The sequence below is a fragment of the Thamnophis sirtalis genome, unplaced genomic scaffold (genome assembly GCF_051295495.1).
Source record: "Thamnophis sirtalis isolate CommonGarterSnake01/CBP01778 unplaced genomic scaffold, rThaSir2_p1.2 scaffold_14, whole genome shotgun sequence".
Classification (NCBI taxonomy): Eukaryota; Metazoa; Chordata; class Lepidosauria; order Squamata; family Natricidae; genus Thamnophis; species Thamnophis sirtalis.
The window spans coordinates 11,483,254-11,507,708 of NW_028261394.1; the positions used below are offsets into that span (position 1 = coordinate 11,483,254).

General features: G+C 44.6%; 1 protein-coding gene across 1 annotated transcript in view; it reads right to left on the reverse strand.

The window, feature by feature from the left end:
• Positions 1 to 395: 395 nt before the first annotated feature.
• The window catches only part of LOC106546823 (ankyrin repeat and fibronectin type-III domain-containing protein 1), a 355,948-nt gene continuing 331,888 nt past the window's right edge, over positions 396 to 24,455 (reverse strand). Inside the window, exons 15-23 of the mRNA XM_087728683.1 lie at positions 23,398 to 23,517; positions 21,448 to 21,663; positions 17,389 to 17,555; positions 15,674 to 15,824; positions 12,537 to 12,705; positions 10,542 to 10,708; positions 10,048 to 10,258; positions 7,508 to 8,166; positions 396 to 4,495 (exon numbers count right to left, since the gene is read on the reverse strand). Coding sequence (XP_087584809.1) covers positions 4,208 to 4,495; positions 7,508 to 8,166; positions 10,048 to 10,258; positions 10,542 to 10,708; positions 12,537 to 12,705; positions 15,674 to 15,824; positions 17,389 to 17,555; positions 21,448 to 21,663; positions 23,398 to 23,517 — 2,148 coding nt within the window. The 3' untranslated portion in view covers positions 396 to 4,207. The remainder of the gene's footprint in view (positions 4,496 to 7,507; positions 8,167 to 10,047; positions 10,259 to 10,541; positions 10,709 to 12,536; positions 12,706 to 15,673; positions 15,825 to 17,388; positions 17,556 to 21,447; positions 21,664 to 23,397; positions 23,518 to 24,455) is intronic.

A 24,455-nucleotide genomic window follows, 5' to 3' on the forward strand; every position in this document is an offset into this window, starting at 1 on the left:
TTTGGAAACGAGTTATCTGGCAACTCTCCAAGCGAGATAAGGTTTGTGTTGATAAACATTCCTCGGAAAGACTGTTTGCCAAGCCTTGCAGACTGCGAAGGAAAGGAATTCACAGTCGTGTAAATAAAAGGGGTTTTGCCGGGACCAAGCTGAACAAGTGTGCACGGATGAAGTTTCACTTGTGTGACTGGAGGGTGTTTGCGCTTGTGTGCAAAGTTCCATTTGTGCAAGTGGAGGTTGTGCGCCCGCCACTCACATACATGGAGCTGTGCATGCACGTGTGCACCTGACACTCTCGCTTTGTCTCACACGCACCCCCCATGGCGGGCTAGGCCACTAAGTTGGAAAGGTTGGGGACCGCTGATCTATAGCATGTCCCAAAGGTGCTTTTTTCCCCTGAAGAGGTTTCGCTTCTCATCCAAGAAGCTTCTTCAGTTCTGACTGAATCCATGGGACGGTGATGAGGGAAGAACTTTCTAAGATCATCCTTTGCGATCTTGAGTTACTTTGAATCTGCTGCCAGGAGACCTAATTGTGGCAAACTGCTACAGAAAAAGGAGAATGGACCACAGGGCAGGGATGGAAAGTATAGGATGAGAAACTATTTCACTAAATCATAAGAGTGGATCTCTTCAGAACTTGGACTGAAGGAGGTTTTCAGACTGTCCAAATGAGGTTTTTTACTTCATTGAGATGAGATGCAACTGAAAGAAATATTAGAAGGTTTTATGTCCATGGTAAAAGTCTGTCAGAATATCCATGAACTGGAATAGGACATAGCAACAGGTCAGCCATTGGGGAGTGGCTGGAATAGGACAGGGTAACACGGTCAGCCAATGAATATGTATGGCAGCTGGGTCAGCCAATGGGAACTATTTGGTGACTGAGAACCATGTCAGACGGCTTGGAGCCTGGGCGTGGCTTACCTGTGTAGCTCTGAGTCTGCGTATGAGAACTAATCTAGTCTGCTCTCTGAATTGAAACTGAAAACCAGTCTCTCCTCTCTACCACATTGGAAGAATCTGCTTTTGGTTTTGTACATTTACTCATGCGTTATTATGTATATAACAAAGTTAATGAATCCTGCTGAATCAGTTTTCTGGGTGTGCTTTCTGGATTTGATTTCTGACAAAGTCCTATGAATTCACAGTTGGTTCTGGCTACCTTTCACTGAAGTCTTTGAGGGCAACTTCAGCATCTCTCTAACCATGAACTGAGAACAACCATCTCAATGGAACCCAAATGGGACAATAGAGAAGAGGTAGATTTTAATATGCTAGGCATCCCTGCAATTTGTTATTTCATTTCTCTCTCGCTCTCCGATGGGAATTCTAAGACTACACAACTGACTTAAGTCTTTAAGGGCTCTGAGATACCAACCTTCTAGAACGGATGGTTCCTTCAAGATGTTTTGGAGTCTCTTATAGTAAACAACAACCCCAGCCTACGGGGATCTTTTGCATGTGTGTGTTGAGATCGTTTCTACTTTTAGAACGATTTTTAAAAAAATAGTAGCAATTTGGGGAGCTGGAGCCCGTGCTCCTCAAACATGAATGTCCAGCTGTTGTGAAGTTTTATTCATTTAAGAACTTAAGACTTAGCCATGCTCCAAGAGATTAGGAATGGCCTCCCAGAAGGCTCGTACACAATTCTGTGTACAATTTAAGATGCGGTCCCGTCTTCTCTAGAGATCCTGTGCTATCTATCATGGGAATGGACACGAGATACCAAATCAAAAGTCATGGCAGATGATTGTACATTGCTCTTCATAGTAAGCCATCCAAAGAAACCTTCTTCTTAGCTTTGGTATTGTGGCACCTTTTCCAGGCAGAAGGTGGGGGAATGATTTTTTACTGGCTTGTGCTTTGTGCTAGCTCTCTGCTACAAGACTCTCTGCTTCCACCAGAATCTCTAGATCAGTTTCTCTAAAGTCCTCCGTTCTGTAGGAGAAGGAGCTGAACTAGAAGGTGGGATTAAAAGGGTTATCAGCTTGGAGTCGCTGCGTTGCTGCAAGAGGCACAAGAGCACTCTCCCTTGAATTCTGTTGACCCTTATCTAGCGCCAGTTTAGCTTTGACCATTATAGGTGCAATTCAGAGGTGGGTTCCTACCAGTTCGCACCTATTCGGTAGAACCGGTTCGTCAAATCTACCGAACCGGTTAGAAGAGGATCCACCAGTGGACCCGGAAAGCAGGCCACACCTACAGACGAGGTTCCAAAATGTTTTGAAACCCACCACTGGTGCAATTCTAAACTCTTCTGTGATTTGAACTCAATAAATGCTCCTGGTTATTTGTGCTTTGACCTGTTCAATGCTACTTTTGTTTATAGGTAAAATGAAAACCTTGGCTTGGCAGATGTTTCCATTGGCCACTTGGAGATAGAAAAGGATGGTCATTGCTTCCCAACACTGGAACCAAGTCTGTAACAGAAGGCAGGATGAAGTCATTCCTAAGCCAAGCAACCTTACAGGTTGACTCCCAATCATCGTTTACCTGCGTGCCTTCCAAAATCAAACGGAGAAGTAGAAAGGAGGAGATGATCGATGGGGGAAAATGGCCTTGCAGTAAAGTACAGCTCTTAAACAAACACCAGGAAACCAACCAATCCTGCTGTTCGCCCAATTTGTATCATCCTAAGAACAAAGTGCTATAAAGAAATGAAAGGTTGATTCGGTCTTCCTACCAAGAAGAGGTTTTTATCCCAAAGATATAAGTCTGATCTCTTAAACTTTGGAGAGAGAGAAGGACTTGAGCTTTCCCACAGATTTTGAACATCCACCATATTTCTGGGTTACAAAATAGCCAGGATGGAATTAAGGGGGGGGGGAAGAGAGAGGGGAGAAATTGAAAGCAGTTAGTCCCCTTTAACAATTTGAACAAAGCAGTTAAAAGACGAACACCTACAGCTGTGTTTATCTTTTAGCAATAGCAATAGCCCTTAGACTTATATACCGCTTCACAGAGCTTTATAGCCCTCTCAAAGCACTTTAAAGAGTCAGCCTCTTGCCCCCAACAGTCTGGCTCCTCATTTTACCCACCTTAGAAGGATGGAAGGCTGAGTCAACCTTGAGCCAGTCAGGATCGAACTGTTGGCTGTCGGCAGAGTTAGCCTGCAATACTGCATTGGAAGGAAGGAAGGAAGGGCAATAGTAACAGCACTTAGACTTATATACCACTTCACAGTGCTTTTACAGCCCTCTCTAAGCGGTTTACAGAGTCAGGCTATTGCCCCCAACAATTTGAGTCCTCATTTTACCGACCTCGGAAGGATGGAAGGCTGAGTCAACCTTGAGCCGATCAGGATCGAACTGCTGGCAGAATTAGACTGCAATATTGCATTAGAAGGAAGGAAGGAAGGAAAGGCAATAACAATAGCAGAGTTATATACTGCTTCACTGTCCTCTCTACAACCCTCTCTAAGCGGCAAGTCAGTCTATTGAACCCTCGTTTTACTGACCTCGGAAGGATGAAAGGCCGAGTCAACCTTGAGCCAGTGAGAATCGAACTGCCAGATTGCAGGCAGCTGGAAGGCAGCCGAAGTAGCCTGCAGTACTGCACTCTAACCACTGCGCTACCGAGTCTTAGTGCTTTTTTAACTGCTTTGTTCAAAAAAAAAAATTAAGGGCAATTTCCTACTTCTCCAGGTACAATGAAACAGAAACAGATTACAGGACGTAAATTTGTGAGGTTGCCATGGGCCTCCCCCGCCCCCTTCCTGGTGAACCGTCTGGTGTATTTCCAGCATTTGTTTTTTCAAGAATGCCCCTTGCCCCCTTTCTCTCTCTTCTACACTGTTCCAACTGAAAAAAAATATATATTTAATTACATATTGCTTCTTTATCCCTAACCAGCTTTGTTTTCTCGGCTGGTCAAAAAAAAAAAAAAAAATCAAATTTCACCCTCCCCCCCTCCCCCCCAAGGCTCCTGGGTTTCTCACCCTCACTTATTGAGGTCATAACAATCAGGTCTTGTTGTCTCTTTGGTAAAATAAAACACACACACACACACGCATACACACACACATACGCACGCACGCACACACAAACGTACAAAAGCAACACACTGCCCAATACGCTTCTGGCCCCACCACAATCTGGCACAAAAAGTGCTCTGTTCAGAAGGAAGCATTGGTGATGAGCGTTCTGCTCGTTGGAAGTTGGATGGTCCTTGTGTTTTTGTTCTCCTTCTGGGTGTGTCCCTGGCCCTCATACCGTCGTGGCTGGGCCGTACCGGAACAAGAGAGGGGACGTGTCTTTGATTCGGACACAGAATCTCCCGTTGGGCCAGGCCTTTTGGAGCGAGAGGGGCAGGAAGTTGTCGGGGAGGCACTGTTCCACGTCCTCCGTGACGAACACTAACGCAAAGTGACCAAATTGTTCCTCGCTGTAGCAGACCGCGCTGGCGTTTCCCAGGACTTTGCGCGAGATCTCGTTCGTCTCCTGGACCACCAGCTTCACCACTTCTTCTGCCGACATCTTGTTCGTGAGGGGCAGCTGCGCAGAAAGAGAAGGGGGGGGAGGGAACATGCGAGAATGATTTCCAAATTTCAAATAATAAATGCTCCGTCCTACACATTGGCAATAAAAATCAGAACACCAAAGACAAGTTGGGTAGAAACGATCTTGTAGATGACCCTCACTCTGTCGAGAATCTTGGAGTGTTCATCTCAAATGATCTAAGACTCAGAGGCCACTGTAATAGTCATTGCCAAAAAGGCATTAAGAGTTGCTAACCGCATTTTGCGAAGGTTCTTCTCCGGTAACGTTGTATTGCTAACTAGGGCATACAAAACCTTTGCCAGACCAATTCTTGAATACAGCTCGTCTGCCTGGAACCCACACTGTTTATCAGACATTGTGCGGGTTCAGGTTAATTTTCGAGAAGAGTCCGCCACTCCTCTGCTCACAACAGTTTGAGTTGAGTTGAGTTTATTATATTTCTATGCCGCCCTATTCCCCGGAGGGACTCAGGGCGGCTCACAATCAAGTCGGGGGAGAAGAAAAAGAACACGAACAAAACAATACCACAATTTAAAACACTCAACAACTATACCATTCGAGGGGGGACAAAAACAGCCCCAGGCCTGTCGGAACAGCCAGGTTTTAAGGGCTTTGCGGAAGGCCTGGAGGGTGGTGAGGGTCCGAATCTCCACGGGGAGCTCGTTCCAAAGGGTTGGAGCAGCCACAGAGAAGGCTCTCCTCCGGGTGGTCGCCAGTCAGCATTGGCCAGTGGATGGAATTCGGAGGAGGCCTAATCTGTGGGATCTAATCGGTCTATTGGAGGTAATTGGCAGTAGGCGGTCTCTCAAGTACCCAAGTCCAATACCATGACAACAGAATCCCTTATGCCACCAGGCTTGAAATTTTGGGCTTGGACAACCTGGAACTATGCTGCCTACAGTCCAATCTAAGCATAGTATACAAAATTGTCTGCTACAACATCCTACCTGTCAACGACTATTTCAGCTTCAATAATACACAGGGAAACAATTGATACAAACTAAAGATAAACCGCTCCAAACTTGATTGCAGAAAATACAACAGATTAATCAATGCCTGTAATGCACTATCCGATTCCGTTGTTACAGCCTCAAACCCTCACAGCTTCAACCTCAAACTGTCTACCATTGACCTCACCCCATTCCTAAGAGGTCCGTAAAGGGGGCATACATAAGCCCACCAGCATGCCTACTGCCCCTATCCTACTGTCCCCATTTATCTGTATTTCTTCCATTGTTCATATTTATGTTCATACCTATACCTGTTATCTTGTACATGTTTGACAAATAAACAAACAAACAAATAAATAAATGAGGGTATTTTCCAAGAAGCTGCTTAAGAGTGAGAAGAAGAGCAACAAAGATGATTAGGGGACCGGAGGCTAAAACGTATGAAGAACGGTTGCAGGAACTGGGTATGTCTAGTTTAATGAAAAAAAGGACTAGGGGAGACATGATAGCAGTCTTCCAATATCTCAGGGGCTGCCACAAAGAAGAGGGAGTCAAGCTATTCTCCAAAGCACCTGAGGGCAGGACAAGAAGCAATGGATGGAAATTAATCAAGGAGAGAAGCAACCTAGAACTAAGGAGAAATTTCCTGACAGTGAGAACAACTTAATCAGTGGAACAACTTGCCTCTTGAAGCTGTGAATGCTCCAGTACTGAAGCTTTCTAAGAAAAGATAGGACAGCCATTGGTCTGAAATGATATAGGTTTTTCTGCTTGAGTAGGCGGTTGGACTAGAAGACCGCCAAGATCCCAACTCTGTTATTTTGTTGTTCCTTAGAAAATACATTTGTCAAATTAGAATCTCATATATATATTGTATTTTTGTTTTGTACATTTTGCAAATTCTTGCCATGGGTATTCTTGGTTTCTCTCTCCAAGACATTTTGCAAAGCAGAAACTCCAGTAGGTAGAACCATATCTAGATTTATGCTCGGAATATGTCATGAAAATAACTGCTCCTTCTGGCATACTGACACTGGGGAGAAAACCCAAAACTAAAAGGGGGACAGGCCTGCCCGGATTTGGGAAAAGCCATTAGTCCCCCACTATTGTGGTCTGCCAGCAGCCAGTGGAGCTGGCAGCAGATTCGGATAGTGAGGAGGTTGGGGAGGAACATGGGACAGTCCTGGAGTCTGGGGAAGGCTCTGATGAGGGCTCTGTGTCAGAGGCAGAGGGGGGACCAGGGCCGTCTGACAATTATCAGCTGCCTTCAGAGTCAGATATCAGTGAGGCAGATGAACAGCAGGAGCCTGTTCCCAGTGTGTGCATGTGCAGAGTTGCCAGACGAAGGGAACAGCTAAAGCTAAAGAGCTGAGGTGGCACAGTGGTTAGGGTGCAGTACTGCAGGCCACTTCAGCTGACTGTGATCTGCAGTTCAGCGGTTCAAATCTCACCGGCTCAAGGTCGACTCAGCCTTCCATCCTTCCGAGGTGGGTGAAATGAGGACCCAGACTGTGGGGGCAAGTTGCTGACTCAATTTGCTAAAAAAACCTGTAAACCGCTTAGAGAGGGCTGAAAGCCCTATGAAGCAGTATATAAGTCTAATAAACAAAGAAAGAAAGAAAGAAAGAAAGAAAGAAAGAAAGAAAGAAAGAAAGAAAGAACAGGGGTTGACTTGGGAGTAAGGCCACAGGTGGTGGATGAATGGCCCCTCCCAGGGGAAATAAAAGAGGAGCGAAAGGGGAGTGGAAGTTTGCAGGAGACAATTAGTTTATTTAATTAGCTCGTGACTCTCAGAAACTCCTTGCCAGGTTTTGCAAATCTCATCCTGGAAGCTCTCCAAGCCTGATAAGGTCTGTGATTGTAAATCCTCCCTCGAAAGACTTTGCTGGATGTGAATGAGCAGAATTCACAGTCAATTAATGAAAGGGTTTTTTGTCGGGACCAGGATTTTGCTTCCTGCTCTTGGGAAGCCTCGCTAAGAACACCCACAAGCATTCCTTCATTCTCAACATTACCCCGTGATGCTGATCAGGAGAAATCAGGAATGTAAAGGTACCTTGACGCTGGTTTCTTTGGAGAGCCCTGTTTCGTATTGAGCACACACCCGTACGATGAACGAACCTGGCAACCTGCCCCAGTTGGCTACGTGCCCCGGCTCAGATGTCTCCTGGAAGGTCTGAGTCCACTCTACCGAACGTGTCCGAAATACAGCCCCCGAGCTCTCCGCGTGCCAATCGTGGCTGGAGCTGAAAGTGGATCTCGTTCCGGATGGCACAGAGCTGCAGTGGCCAGCAGTCCTGCTCTCAGTCGGAGAGCTGTCCACCGAACCAGGACAAGACTTCCTGGCCCCAAAGCAGAAGGGCTTGGGGAAATCCAGACTGCTGGTCCGGACACAGTATGCCTGCCTTTTCTCCGTGATGCGCAGCAGCTCGATCTGTCGGCTGGGAAGCACGAAGTCACTGTCGTATTGCTCGGAGAGGGGCTGAGGTTCCTTCGGAGGCATGATGGGGGGCATTTTGAGCTCGTGGTTCTGGAGGACATCCGGGGCGCTGTCCCTAAAGGGGCGGGGGGTTCTTCTCCTGTAGCATTCGAGTCCCGAAGAAGAGTAGACGAGGTCAAGTTCTCGAGGGCTCTGGGCGCTGCTGGAGTCGTAATCGCTGTCGGTAGCTAAGAACACTTCCGAGGAGCCCTCCTCATCTGAGATCCCATGGGAATCTGCAAGAAAAATGTCAGAATGTGCACAGTAAGACAAGCTCAGAGGAAAATACAGTATACAGAGGTTTTGTCTTTCGAACAGTGGTTTATCTACAAGGCACAAAATGCAACACAAAAATGGCTTTCTGCCTGGAAGGCTCCTAGGGTGGAGCTGAAAGGCAAAAGGGAAGCAGTATGCTCCCTCCCATATTGCTTTGACATAACACTTAATCACTTCCTTGGCTCAGCTGATAAGGGAGGAGAGCTTGTGGCTTAGAGGCTAATACAGCTGCCTAACATGTAAAAACAGCCCAGGTTCGAATCCCAGTAAGGGTATGGCTAGCTGATGAGAGCTAAATAGCTTGAAATAGATCTATACTAGTCTCCCTTCACTTATTTATCAGCCCAATTGCAACACAAACACACAAACACACGAACACACATATACATACATACATACATACATACATACATACATACATACATACATACATACGCTAAGCAAAACCAGGCAATCAATCAATCTTCCACTATAATACGGAAGCACACACAGAGAGAGAAACCATGCTCACAGGGCCTCTCTTATATAGACAGCTTCTTAAAGTGGCAGTAACCCTGTTGACTCATTCTCATTGCATCAGCTAGGTTAACAGTCTTACAGCAACAGGTCAGATATTAAATCATCATTACCTTAACAAAAAAGAAAGAAAGGTCACTTTGGCCTCTATCTCTACTATTATCAGGTATCTCCCAGGTGTATGCCTGCAAGCCCTCTTTTCTGGGAATTTTGGAACTCTGACACCAAGTTCAGGCAGTCCACAACTTACAGCTTTTCGGTTAGGTTTAGGGTTAGTGACTGTTCGAAGCTACAACAGCACTGAAAAAAGGTGACTTACAATCGTTTTTCACACAATGAAAAACTGGACACTTGGCCACCGACTCACATTTATGATGGTTGCCGTGTCCTGGGGTCACGTAATTCCCCTTTTGCGACCTTCTGACAAGCAAAGTTCATTGGGGAAGCCAAATTCAGCTAACAACCATGCTACTAATTTAACAACTGCAGTGTTTCACTGAACAACGGTGGCAAGGAAAGGTCATGAATTGTGGCGAAACTCACTTAACGCTTGCCTCGCTTAGGAACAGAGATTTTGGACTCAGCAGTTTTTCATTTGGTTTGTTCAGATTTGTAATTTTTGTTTGATGGATGGATAGACAGACAGACAGACAGATGATAAATATAGATGAATGAGGGATGGATGGATGGATGGATAGATAATAGATAGAGGTTAGATAGAGATAGACAGACAGAAAGACAGACAGATGATAGATAGATATAGATGAATGGGATAGATGGATTGATGGATGGATGGATGGACAGATAGATAATAGAAGTTAGATAGAGATAGACAGACAAAAAGACATACAGAGACAGACAGATGATAGATAGATAGATAGATAGATAGATAGATAGATAGATAGATAGATAGATAGATAGATAGATAGATAGATAGATAGATAGATATAGATGAATGGGATAGATGGATGGATGGATGGATGGATGGATAGAAGTTAGATAGAGATAGACAGACAAAAAGACAGACAGAGATAGACAGATGATAGATAGATAGATAGATAGATAGATAGATAGATGATAGATAGATAGATAGATAGATAGATAGATAGATAGATAGATAGATAGATAGATAGATAGATAGATAGAGATGAATGGGATAGATGGATGGATGGATGGGTAGGTACGTAGGTAGGAAGGTAAGTAGGATGGGGTTTTTTTTTGAGAGTTTCAATAGCCAGTTTTAAGGCAGAAGTCACCTACCAGAGGAGGGATCCAACTGGTAGTCATACAAGATTCCTTGAAAATAAAACATAATAAACACTCACCAGAGTTGAGCTTACGGATCATTTCCGGAGATGGGGTTGGCGATGGAAGGAAGTCTAAGTGAGAAGAGGTTGACTGAGTTTTTTCATTTTGTGCTGTGCCCGATTCTTTGACGAACCACCCAAGTGGGACACCACAAGATGGTTGCTTGTATCGGGCGTGTTGCAAGGCGTCCATCATCCAACGCATTTCTCGCCAAATCTCTTCCATTTGCTGCCCAAGAAAAGGATCGGACATGAATTTCAGAGGCCTGCAACCACAAACATCTACCGTACCTTGCCTGTCGTAGGTTCCCGATAGAAACCACAAAGATGTCAAAAGCCAAAGGAAAAGTGGAACTAAGAAACCTATATATGCTTGCTTCAAAATGCATTCGGGGTTCTTCCATCCTTTTGGGAGGAGCCACCTTCGGGTCCAGTGCTAAATAAATATGTTACCTAGAGAAACTCTCATTCTTTGTTCACGCTGAGCCCCTTGGCTCCTTGCTCCACAATACCTGAATATAATCCTGAACTTGCTGATGCCGCTGCTTGGCAGTCGTTAGCTCTGAGTCCGAAAAGGCCTCTCGGAGGCTCTGTTGAGAAAGGAGAGATTCCAGCTCCAGAAATGCAGATACTTGGCAATACTGGCTAATGAACTCATGGTCGTAAATGAAGAAATGAACTAGAAAAGAAAGAGAAGGAAGGACATCGGACGTCATGAAAAGAAAAAGCATCAAAGCAGCAGAGGCTGATTCTTGCATTCGTTCAATCAAAAAGGATTTTTGATTTCTACGTTAAGCTGCGTTTGACAATAGACATAGTATTTATTGGTGACCTCAAAACTTCTGCATCTACATGTTAATGTATGTTAATTATTTGTTCTTTCCAGATCATTTTTTTCCTTGATTCAATAAACTACGACTCTTCATACAAAATATGAAGGGCATGTTTCAAAGAGGAAAAAAAATCAATGTGAGTCAATTGTAAAAAATGTGATTGCAGTGTATTAGTTTGAGCTTTGCACTTTAACATGAGATAGCGTGGGAAAATGCCTTCTTAACTAAAGAAGAGAGAGACAGCACGGTGTGTTTTGACCCAGGCTTCCTTAGAAAGCAAGAAGCAAAACCTTGGTCCCAGCAAAACCCCTTTTATTTACACGACTGTGAATTCCTTTCGTTCCCAGTCAGCAAGGTTTAGCAAACAGTCTTTCAGAGGAATGTTTATCCACACGCACCTTATCTCGTTTGGAGCGCTGCCAGATAACTAGTTTCCAAACACAGCAAAATTTGGCACGAAGTCTCTTATAATCCCAAACAGAACTATCCGGACCGAATGAATGAATTGTTTCCTGCAAAGGCCCACTCACTGTTCGTTCCTCTTTTGTTTCCTCTGGGAGGGGCCAAACACCTCCAAGGTGTGGCTTTACTCCTAAGTTGACCCTGCTTTCTTAATTGTTCTTGTCTTTTGGCAGCTCTGCGCATGCACACCCTGGGAACAGGCTCCAGCTGTTCCTCTGCCTCACTGCTGTCTACTCCCTCTCTGCCTCTGACGCAGAGCCCTCATCTGAGCTTTCCTCAGTGTCCAGGACTGGTCCATGCTCAGTGGTGGGTTCCGGATCCTGTCGCAACTGGTATGCTGTAACGGGGCTGAGCAGCCACCACAGGCATGTGTGCTGCGCACACATGTGCACCCACCACTGCTGCGACACTCCAGCTGCTCGGTGGAGCATCGCGCAGGCGCCATATGCCATGTGCGCAAATGGTTCAGTTGGCTCAAATATGGGTAAGGAACGAGAGCGGGCAGGTGGGCCCTCCAAAGCACCATTCCGGTACGGTGGCTGCTGCTCCCAGCAGGTACTGGTGTGCCCGTACCGGGGGGGGGGGCGTGTACTGCCCGGAACCCACTACTGCCCAAGTTCCTCCCCAACCTCCTCACTATCCAGATACACCCATGTTACACCTATCCTCCGCGAGCTGCACTGGCTCCCTATCTGTCTCTGAACACGCTTCAAGGTGCTGGTTATCACCTTTAAAGCCCTACATGGCCTAGGACCCGGATATCGGCGAGACCGCCTCCTGCCACATACCTCCCAACGGCCGATAAGATCTCACAGGCTGGGCCTTCTCCGGGTACCGTCGACCAGACAATGTCGTCTGGCGACTCCTCGGGGGAGGGCCTTCTCTGTAGCTGCTCCGACCCTATGGAACGATCTACCCCCAGAGATCCAGACCCTTCCCACTCTCTCGGCCTTCTGAAAGGCTACTAAAACCTGGCTATTCCGGCAGGCCTGGGGCTGTTGACCTCAGGAATGAGGTCCACCCCCGCCTAGATTGAGTGCATGAAGTGTTTTTTTAAAATCTGCAGACATTTCCACCCATTTTTTTGGGGGGGGGGTTGCGTCTTATATTCCAAAAAATACAGTAAATTGGCCACGATGTGATGGCCTTGGCCAGAGCCAATTATCCCATTCCAAGGACAAGGAATGATGTTCTCTGTGCAGTGCTACTCACCTAGCTCGAAGATCTGAAGAGGAAGGGTGAGGAAGCCAGATCGAGGGGTGTAAGGGTTATTCTGGCCGGGAGCAGTGCACACATCGTCTGAAGGGGGAAGAAGTAGAAGGAAGGAGACTTGTCGTCCAAAGTCCAGAACTTCCTGACTGTACAGACGAAAATCTTTGGCCTGCAGAATTTAAACACAAATTAAACAAATTACGTGGGGGTCAGAGTTGGCTTGCTGTCAGGGTTCCAACGGATGCCCTAATTAAACTATGAGCCTCAAGCCAAGCTTCAAAAGAAATCCAATTATTTATTAGGAGCAACAGGTCCGCACATACCCAAGTGAAGCCAACTCTTGACCCCACGTAATTTACGGCCCAATTATGACCCTCTTTCCCCCCTCCCCCAAGCATGTGTCATAAATCACATTCTCCAATGGAGCACTTTTGCGGGCTGTAGCGATCACTCCTCTCCGGCTACTGTGGGTAACCTTGGAGACAGCCTTGAGAAAGATATGCCAGGAATGTGCTTCTGTTTGTGGCTGCCGTGCTGCGTGGTCAGTTTCCCATCCCCCTTGCCTATGGCAACTCGAGAGCAGGCCAGGGATGCTTTGCGAGTTGACAAAAATGTTTTATTGGTGTGAAGTCTTACATTGTTACTGACTTTCTCCAAGCTCCTAGCTGAAGAGGTATGGACTCTACAAAGAAACAAGAAAGGGGACCTCTCCTTGAAGCACCAACACCCGCAATTGCCATATTGCCATATTTTATTGCACTCATATTCTCCCTCTTCTTTGAATAATAATTCTGTCCTCACAGCCATTCTTTGATGCTAAAATATTGGCCCAAAGTTACTCCATCACATCGGGCCAAGTGAGGAACTGAATCTGAACCTCCTAAGTCCATGTTTGACTGGTTAATCAATGGCGGTGAAGCAAAGAGGATCCTTAAAGATCTTTTCACATTAAAAAAAGAAAACTAGTTTGTAAAATGAAGACTTGTAAAGTGAATCAGGTGGCTTTGCTCCATTTAATTCCCATCCATTCAGCAACTGCCAAAATCACCATTGTCTGCTCTCTTGGGCAGCTTATATCGAGATGGTTTATGATGACCAGAATGTCTTAGAAAGATGTTTTGAACTTTCCCCTTGTTACACAGGCTTCTCACTCAATTCTGATGAATCATATGAGTGATATCATGATATTCATATGAATAATATGAACAGATGCATTTTACTTGAGGTTGGAAGCAAAGGAATTTGAGCATTGATCTATGAGCAGAAGCTAATATTGTGATGGCTAGTTCCAAGGGTTCACCGACAAAAGCGCGCCGACAGAAGCGCGCTCTAAACCTAACCCTAACCCTAACCCTGACCCTAACCCTAACCCTTACCTTAACTTAAATCGCGCTTCTGTCGGCGTGCTGATGTCGTGTTTTTTGCGCTGCGGTTTTGTCGGCGCGCTTTTGTCGTGCGCGCATTTGTTGGGTCACGAGTTCCAAGGCTGATTCACATTCCCCCTGAATTAGTTGGATTGAAGAAGACCCAAATATTATGATAACTAGCTGGATACCCATGTTTCACAACAAAACTATGTGATTGGGCAATGCAGGAGAAATCCAGTTCACTCTGTTGGCTCAGTGGTGGTTGCTGATTGAAACACATAAGGGAATATCGCTCTCGCCGCCTTGAGTCCGGAAACAGTTCCATATGTGGAAAGCATAGACATTTTCATGAGGTACCGACGTTTAGTACTGTAAGGAGCCCCAGACTGCTCCTGAGTGAAGGACTGGGACGTCTGCCAGTTTGAACTGAGGTAACGGAATGTGAGGCAACTGGCAGGTGGAACAGAGTTATTTTCAGATGGGGAGGGGGAGTAGAATGTCTAATTTCTTATCATCAGAGCGTGTTAATTACTGTATACAAAATACTGATGATCTGATGGTCATTTCGAAAAATCCTTTCTTAGCAAGCACCTAGAAGCCAAGAGGAACTTACATGCCAAAATTCAAGTTTGTAGGCTTTATGGTCCCCCCCGTCCCCAACGATATGTTTTGTGGATTTTCAGCCTGACAAATAGACAAAGGATACAGATCTAGATTAGTTAATATTTGTAAAGCTGCTTTAGAAAGTGGGGTTTTAATCACCATTCAGGCTACAGATGTGAGTCTCACAAGGAGCTGTCCAATGCTCCAGCCGCCCTCCACATTAATGTAATGTCTCTGGTCATATAAGTGGCTCTAAAGTTTGTGATGAATTGAATATTACTAAGATCTGGAGAGAGGCTGAGCGGCTGAATTAACCATTTAACTTTCCCCAAAATTGAGAACGTGCCTTATTGGCATTTCCAATCATAAGAGATATATAGATGCGTACTGATTTATTTATTTGATTCACATCCCTCATGTGAAGAGCTGAAGGAGAGGGTTACAAGTGGATTGTTGTTCCCATGACAACTATTTGTGTCTTTTTACATGTGAGTTAGGGACATGGTGGCTCAGTGGGTAAGACGCTGAGCTTGTTGATCAGAAAGGTGGGCAGTTCGGCAGTTCGAATCCCTAGTGCTGCGTAACTGAGTGAGCTCCCGTTACTTGTCCCAGCTTCTGTCAACCTAGCAGTTCAAAAGCACGTTAAGAAATGCAAGTAGAAAAATAGGAGCCACCTTTGGTGGGAAGGGAACAGCGTTCCATACGCCTTCGGCATTTAGACATGCCAGCCACATGACCACGGAGACGTCTTTGGACAGCGCTGGCTCTTCGGCTTTGAAATGGAGATGAGCACTGCCCCCTAGAATTGGGAATGACTAGCACATATGTGCGAGGGGAACCTTTACCTTTACCTATATGTGAGTTAATTGGATTATTGTGTTAAATGCACCCAAATCAGGTCATTTATATCAACAAGGCGTCAACAAGATTGACTTGCACAAGACTGGTCGCCCCGTGGCTTTGAAAAGAATCTGCATCCAAACTGCAAAGATGTCCATTTGGGCTCAACCTTGGTTTCCTAGCTGCGCCTTCAGAAGAACCTTTGCCTCAACTTCATGGTTGTGGATTCTCAGAATAAGACGGGACCAGTTCCGACACGCTATAGAAATCCCACGCTCTTTCTTTCTCCCTCCCACCCCCATCACTTGGTTCCCCCCTGGGATCTACCTCGTGAAGCGGGATGTTGACCAGTTGCATCAACTCTCGGATGGCCCCCTGGAGCTCCTGAAGAAAAAGCTGCTGAGAAGTTTCCAGTTCCTGCTCAGAGGGAATGGCGTCCTCCATGCTAGCCAGATTCTGCAGCCATTCCCATTCCTCTCTTGGACGTGGGAGAAAACAAGAAAATGCAGAGAAAAAATCAGTGAAGTAAATCCCTCCGTATCCACCATAGACAACTGTTCTGACCCCCCTTGTTCCACACCAAAGCACACTCCAAGCCAAAGATAAGTTACGGCATTTAATTAACAGACAGACAGGTCCTTGGCAGCAACTCAGCACAGACAAGCTTGGGCAACGATAAACACAGATAAGGCTTGGCAGCAATCCAGCCTGCCAAGCTCATACAAAGTTCTCCGACATTCGATTCTGTGTTGACTTTTGCAAAGAGGGGCGTGTGCACAAGTAGCTTTTTATAGTCTGGAGAGGAGCCTAATGACCACCAGCTGAGTGCAATCACCTCATGTAATTGCGTAATAATTCCTGACGCCTATTAGCTCTTCGATGGCGTGCATCCAGGAACAACTCACTACTGGCTTCCGGCTCACTCTCCCTTGTCTCCTCCACACTGGTCCAAGGCTCAGGTGCCTCCTGGTGGCCAACCAGCCTCTCTATGCCCTGTTCGGAGTCGGAACCCTGTCCAGGGTCCTCCACATCCTCCAGAGCCGACTCATAGGGCCCCTCGCTATCGGAGTCTGGTGGCAGCTCCAACGGCTCCTGCTGGGCCACAACAACAACTTGATACAAACCATGGGCTTTCTAGTGTGGGTATTTTCATGCTTCATGCAGACTAACCTTTTGATTAACTAGTGCAATTGATATTCTGAGCCACAGTGGCACAGTGGTTAGAGTGCAGTACTGTTGTTCTGACCTAGGCTTCCTTAACAAGCATGAAACAGAGTCTGGGTCCTGGCAAAACCTCTTTTATTTACACGACTGTGAATTCCTTTCATTCACAGTCAGCAAGGCTTGGCAAACAGTCTTTTAGAGGAATATTTATCAACACGAACCTTATCTCACTTGGAGAGCTGCCAGATAACTAGTTTCCAAATGCAGGGCAAAGCAACACTTGGCACAGATTCTCTTATAGTCACAAACAGAACTTTTCACACTTGAAATGACCAAAGAATGATTTGTTTCCTGCAAAAGCCTCTTCTCAATTCTGCAGTTCTGCGTATGAAGGGAACAGCTAAAGAATAGGGGTCGACTTGGGAGTAAGGCCACAGGTGGATGATAAATGGCCCCTCCCATAGGGAAGAAAAGAGGAGTGAAAGGGGAGTCAAGTATGCAAGAGACAATCAGTTTGCTAATTGGTTATTGATTCTCCGAGACTCCTGATATCGGCCTGTCAGCTCTCCAAGCCAGATAAGGTCTGTGACTGTATATCCTCCTTTGAAAGACTTTGCTGGTTGTGAATGAACAGAATTCGCTGTAAATTAATAAAAAGGTTTTTACCGGGACACGGACTTTATTTCATGCTCTTGGGAAGCTTCAGTCAGAACAACTTTTGTTAGGTCTCTCTCCTCCATTTGCAATTTTTTTAAAAAAATCAGGAGATGAACCTGCATAAAAATCTCAGCTCTGTCTAGATGATCTGGCTAGATGTAGAACTGCAATTTGCAAGGGTTTCCAGTAAAGATAGATCCATTCTCATTCGAAAATCCTACCTAGATATGTTGGAATTACTCCGTATTTTCACATGACACAAGATGTTAGGCAATTGTTCAGGTACCAACACTCGGATCTGGTCAACTGCACTGCAGAGCTTCAGGTAACCCAGATAAAGTCCAGGGGGAAGTGCTTGGCTGCTGTTCTGGTGGTAAGCTAACTTCTCCTGAAAACAAAATATTAAGAAAAGGCCATTGAGAGGGTAACCTGTTCTCCCCCAGTACGGTAAGTCCTGCAGAAAAAAAAATCATGAAATCCAAGAAACAGGAAGAATATAATTATCAGGAAATAGGTTAGAAACCAGGTGATGGTGAGTTCTAGTCATGCATTAGGCATGAAAGCCTGCTGGGTGACTTTGGGCTAATCACCAGGAGACGGTGAGTTCTAGTCCTGCCTTAGGTGTGAAAGCCAACTGGGTGACTTTAAGCCAATCACCAAGAGATGGTGAGTTCTAGTCCCACGTTAGGCATAAAAGCTTGCTGGGTGACTTTGGGCTAATCACTAGGAGACGGTGAGTTCTAGTCCCACCTTAGGTGTGAAAGCCAACTGGGTGACTTTGAGACAATCACCAAGAGACGATGAATTCTAGTCCCACATTACACATAAACGCTTGCTGGGTGACTTTGGGCCAATCACTAGGAGATAGTAGTTCTAGTCCCATCTTAGATGTGAAAGCCAACTGGGTGACTTTGGGACAATCACCAAGAGATGGTGAGTTCTAGTCCCACGTTAGGCATAAAAGCTTGCTGGGTGACTTTGGGCCAATCACTAGGAGATGGTGAGTTCTAGTCCCGCCTTAGGTGTGAAAGCCAGCTCAGTGACTGGCTTTCAAGAGCCAGGAAACAGTGAATTCTATTTCTACCTTACGCATGAAACTGGCTGACTTTGGGCTGATCTCTAGGATACGGTGAGTTCTAGTCCCGCCTTAGGCATGCAAGCCAGCTGGGTGACAGTCACTCTCTTCTCAGGCCAGCCCACCGCACAATGTTGTTGTTGTGGGGAAAATAGGATGCATTACAGGCATGCTTGCCACCTTGAGTTATTTATAAAAAATAATAACGGTTGAACGAGAACTATCTAAATAAATAAGGAACAGCCCAGGGCTAAAAGACAGGTAAGTTAAATAAGAAGCAGATCAAACTGCAGCCCAAATAGCTTCACCTGGGTTCGCCTAACAACTATGTGATTTGAATTGTAGTCAGTTCGTCCACCGTTTTCTGCATCCGAAGTCCTACAGACAGACTGGTAAGGCTTGGGAGTCGCCAGCCACATTATGGAGGAGAAGGTTTTAAGGAGCAGCCAAACCGAGGCTGCAATCTCAAGAAACAGAGGCAGCATCGAACTAGCCCAGGGTGCAGCAATGTGCAGCTCTGGAGCCACATGTGGCTCTTTCATCCCTCTGCTGCGGCTCCCTACCACTCAAAACAGGTGTCATGACATGCCAATGTGCGACACCCACCGGCATGCGATTTATTGAGCTTTTTGACCCCCGGTAGGCCAACCATGGATAAACCCAAGAAAAGTTTCAGAAGAAAACAGAAAGTTTAATTCAACTACATATGCTAGTTTTGTGGCCACTCAGGAAATAGTCAGGCACCGGAAGGGTTTTGTGGCTCCCGGTGTTTTCTTTTCTGTGGGAATCGGGTCCAAATGGCTCTTTTGAGTATTTAAGGTTGTCGATCCCTAAACAAGCCTTTTAGCCGTTTCGCCTCGGCTAATCCCAGCAACCCCTTTGAATAAACGCTTTCCCCTTGTACAGGTGCTCGAAGTGCCTTTTGTGGCCGCAGACGACGCAGCCAAAGGAAGTAGAAGAATGGCAGAGAAATCTCCAAAGCATCAGGAAGGGAGAATTCCCTTCATAGAAAGGTTTCTTTGGCTCTTAAGACCTGCTCAAAGCGTTGGGAAAACAACTGTGTCCGGAAGCCAGGACAGAAAAGTGTCTCTCACAATAATTAACTGAATCCCTGGTGGAAACCTCGACAACTGGAGACCCGTTCTTTCGTTTCTGCCGAGCGCCACATGCCACCAAGGGGGAGAAAGTGAAGGATCCCAAGGCCAAAGACCACAAGGCCCGCTTCACTCATTTGGCAGGCACGCTCGGTCCCGCCTCGAGAGAGCTTAGTGGGATCTGAACTTCAATTAAAAAAACCAGGGGGAGGGGGGGGCTTAGCCCCTTAATATAGGGCAGGATTTTGCCCTGAATGATGAATAATATCTAAATATAAGATTGATGAATACTGTCAGGCCACTGGTATTTTATCTACTTATTTATCTATTTATGTAATTTATTTATTCATTGCATTTATTAGCCATTGAATTCTGTCTGCCCACTGATATTTTCTTCTATCATCTATCTATCTATCTATCTATCTATCTATCTATCTATCTATCTATCTATCTATCTATCTATCTATCTATCTATCTATCTATCTATCTATTAAATTTATTAGCCATTGAATTCTGTCCAGTCACTGGAATTTTATATCTATCTGTCTGTCTGTCTTCCATCCATCCATCCATCCATCCATCCATCCATCCATCCATCCATCCAATTTATTTATTCTTTGTACTTACCAGCCATTGAATTCTGTCAAGCCACTGACATTTTATTTACTTATTTATTTATCTGTATTTATTTATTACATTTGTTAGCCATTGAATTCTTTCTTTCTTTTTCTTTCTTTCTTTCTTTCTTTCTTTCTTTCTTTCTTTCTTCTTTCTTTCTTTCTTTCTTTCTTTCTTTCTTTCTTTCTTTCTTTCTCTCTCTCTCTCCATCCATCCATCCATCCATCCAATTTATTTATTCATTAAATTTATTAGCCATTGAATTCTGTCCAGTCACTGGAATTTTATGTCTGTCTATCTGTCTGTCTACCATCCATCCATCCATCCAATTTATTTATTCTTCGTACTTACCAGCCATTGAATTCTATCAAGCCACTGGCATTTTATTTACTTATTTATTTATCTAATGTATTTATTAATTACATTTGTTAGCCATTAAATTCTTTCTTTCTTTCTTTCTTTCTTTCTTTCTTTCTTTCTTTCTTTCTCTCTCTCTCTCTCTCTCTCTTTCCTTCCTTCCTTCCTTCCTTCCTTCCATCCATCCATCCATCCATCCATCCATCCATCCATCCATCCATCCATCCATATCTATCTATCTATCTATCTATCTATCTATCTATCTATCTATCTATCTATCTATCTATCTATCTATCCACCCATCCATCCATCCATCCATCCATCCATCCATCCATCCATCCATCCATCCATCCATCCATCCATCCATCCATCCATCCATCCATCCATCCAATTAGCCATTGAATTCTGGTGGCCACTGGTATTTTTACTTATTTACTTATTGACTTAATTATATACCGGTATTGGCCACCCATCTTAGCACACGGTTAACTATGGGCAGCTTAACAATGTTAAATCTTCAATGTGTTTTCTAATGAGACTGCAAGCATGTTATCAACATCCAAGCTAGGGGGGTCTCCTCTTATCTACCCTAGCGGAGATAACCTACCTGGGGATACTAAGGATCTGTGACGGCTTCTGCACATTGTAAATCATTTCTCCTGCTCTTAAGGCAGTATTTCTCAACCTTGGCATAGATTTAAGATGAGTGGCATTCAAGTCCCAGAATTCCTCAGCCTTGCTGCCTGCAGAATTCTGGGAAATGAAGTCCACCCATCTTACCGTATTTCCCTGAAAATAAGATAGGGTCTTATTTTCTTTTGACCCCCAAAATAAGTGCTTGGCCTTGTTTTCGGGGATGTCTGATTACTTTTGAGGTGCAGAAAGCGGCGAGCATGGTCACCTCATGGCGGCTGCTGTGTTGCAATATTTTTGGGGAGGGCTTAGTTCAGGGGAGGGCTTACTTTAGCGCTCAAAGTCCATTTGGGCTTATTATCTGGGGAGGTCTTATTTTTGGGGAAAAACAGGGTAAAAGCTGCCAAGGTTGAGAAAAACAACACATTAAAAGTGATTTCCCCCCCCCTCCATAATTGAAGGAGAACTTTGTCTTCTCTGCTGAGAAGGCACCATGAGTTTACCTGCATGGTCATGAGGAGGACGTCAAGAGCTGTCGGTTCTTCGGGGGAGGAGATGGACTTGCGACTGGTCTGCAGCTTTGAGAGAGGGATCCAGCGAACGCTTTCAAAGGTTTGGTTGGTCTTTACTTCTTTTAGGGTGACCACCAAAATGTTCCCTTGCTTGTCTTTGATGGGTTCGAAAAACACCTGGCCCAGGTCCTGGATTCCAAGAAGACCCTAGAAAGCAACCAAGAGAGGAAACAGCCTCAGATGGTGTAGCTACTACAGGTATGCAGGCAGGCAATGCAGTTGGGCAAGTCATTATCTAGATCCGTGATGGCAAACCTTTGGCACAAGGGCCAGAGGTGGGATGCAGAGCCCACCCTGATGGCACATGCGCCATTGCCCCAGGTCAGATCTCCATGGCGTTTCTTTCATGAGCTTCTGTTTCCCTGCAAATGACGAAAGAGAAGCTCATGAAAGAAAAAGATCTTACCTCTTGCCACGCTGCCGGTGTTGAGATGCCCCACCTCCCGCCGGCCAGCTGCTCTTTGGGTCTCTGCTGCACATACGTGCATGCCCACGCATGCCTACATGCATGTCCCTGTGCGTATGTTCATGCATGTCCATGGGTCCAAGTCCATGCATGCATGTCCGTGTATGCATGCATTTATGCACGTGTGCACACCTTTAAGTTTCAGGATGTGCCCGCACAGTTTGGGCACTTGGTGTCCAAAAGGTTTGCCATCACTGATTTAGTGCCCTATGACTATCATTAAGTCTTGTACCTTATGATTCGTGACGAATGTAACTTTTCTTTTATGTACACTGAGAGCTTATGCACCAATTTCCTTGTGTGTCCAATCACATTTGGCCAATAAAGAGTTCTATTCTATTCTATTCTATTTTCATTCCATTATTCCATTCCATTCCATTCTATTCTCATTCCATTATTCCATTCTCATCTCTCCTTTTGTTTCCATTCCATTCCATTCTATTCTCATTCCATTATTCCATTCCATTCTCTTCTCTTCTATTATTCCATTCTCATCTCATTATTCTATTCCTCCATTCCATTCTATTCTATTTTCGTTCCATTATTCCATTCCATTCTATTCTCGTTCCATTATTCCATTCCATTCTCTTCCATTATTCTATTCTATTCTATTCCATTATTCCATTCCATTCTATTCTACTTCCATTCCATAATTTTATTCTATTCTCATTCCATTATTCCATTCCATTCCATTCCATTCTATTCTATTTCCGTTCCATTTTTCCATTCCATTCCATTCTATTCTATTCTCGTTCCATTATTCCATTCCTTTCTCTTCCATTATTCTATTCTATTCTATTTTCATTATTCCATTCTATTCTATTTCCATTCCATAATTTTATTCTATTCTCATTCCATTATTCCATTCCATTCTCATTCCATTATTCCATTCCATTCTATTCTCGTTCCATTATTCCATTCAATTCTATTCTATTTCCATTCCATAATTTTATTCTATTCTCATTCCATTATTCCATTCCATTCTCATTCCATTATTCCATTCCATTCCATTCCATTCTATTCTACTCTCGTTCCATTATTCTATTCCATTCTCTTCCATTATTCTATTCCATTCTATTCTATTTCCATTATTCCATTCCATTCTATTTCCATTCCATAATTTTATTCTATTATCATTCCATTATTCCATTCCATTCGCATTCCATTATTCCATTCCATTCTATTTTTGTTCCATTATTCCAATCCATTCTCATTCTATTTATTCCATTCCATTCTATTCTTGTTCCATTATTCCATTCCATTCCATTGTATTTTCATTCCACAATTCTATTCTATTTTCATTCCATTATTCGATTCTATTCTCATTCCATTCCATTCTATTCTAGGACAGCCTGTATGAACAGGTGTGTCCTAAAACCTTTGGGACTCTGGTATTGGAAAGATGTCGCTTTTACCTGCATTTGTGAGATGGCCAGCAGCATCTTGAAGCGTGTTTGGAGAACACAGGAACAGGAAGACTGGGAGACGGTGACACACTGTCGCAGCCATAAGATTTCATCCCACATGCATGACACCTGCAGCAAACACAGCAAAGGGTTTGCACAAACCAGGCTAAGATTCTTGGCTTCTACTCCAAGTTTGATGTCTATCATGAACCAAAGGTTTCCCCATCACGGAGAACAAGTCTTTCAAACACAGGCTCCTGTGTCATTTTTTTCTTGCAAAGAAGATGCTTTTAAAAAGAGCCGCATCTATAGGAAAATTTAAAAGAGGCTCTTTTGGAGGTCACTGTACCTCTTCAGATGAAGAGGAAGCCCTTCCCCCACAAACACTTAACAGAATAACACAATGACAGAGTTGGAAGGGACCTCAGAGATCTTCTAGTCCAACTCCCTGCTTAGGCAGGAAACCCAATAACATTTTAGACAAATGTTTATCCAACATCTTCTTAAAAACTTCCAGTGTTGGGGCATTCATAACTTCTGGAGGCAAGTTGTTCCACTGATTAATTGTTCTCACTGTCAGGAAATTCCTCCTTAGTTCTAAGTTGCTTCTCTCCTTGATTAGTTTCCACCCATTGCTTCTTGTCCTACCCTCAGGTGCCTTGGAGAATAGCTTGACTCCCTCTTCTTTGTGGCAACCCCTGAGATATTGGAACACTGCTATCATGTCTCCTCCTAGTCCTTCTTTTCTTTAAACTAGACATACAAAGTTCCTTCAACTGTTCTTCATATGTTTTAGCCTCCAGTCCCCTAATCATCTTAGTTGCTCTTCTCTGCACTCTTTCTAGAGTCTCCACATCTTTTCTACATTGTGGCGACCAAAACTGGATGCAATATTCCAAGTGTGGTCTTAGGTAAACGTAAAGGTTCCTCTGCGTATGCGTGCTAGTTGTTCCTGACTCTAGGGGGCAGTACTCATCTCCGTTTCAAAGCCGAAGAACCAGCGCTGTCCGAAGATGCCTCTGTGGTCATGTGGCTGGCATGACTCAATGCCGAAAGCGTATGGAACA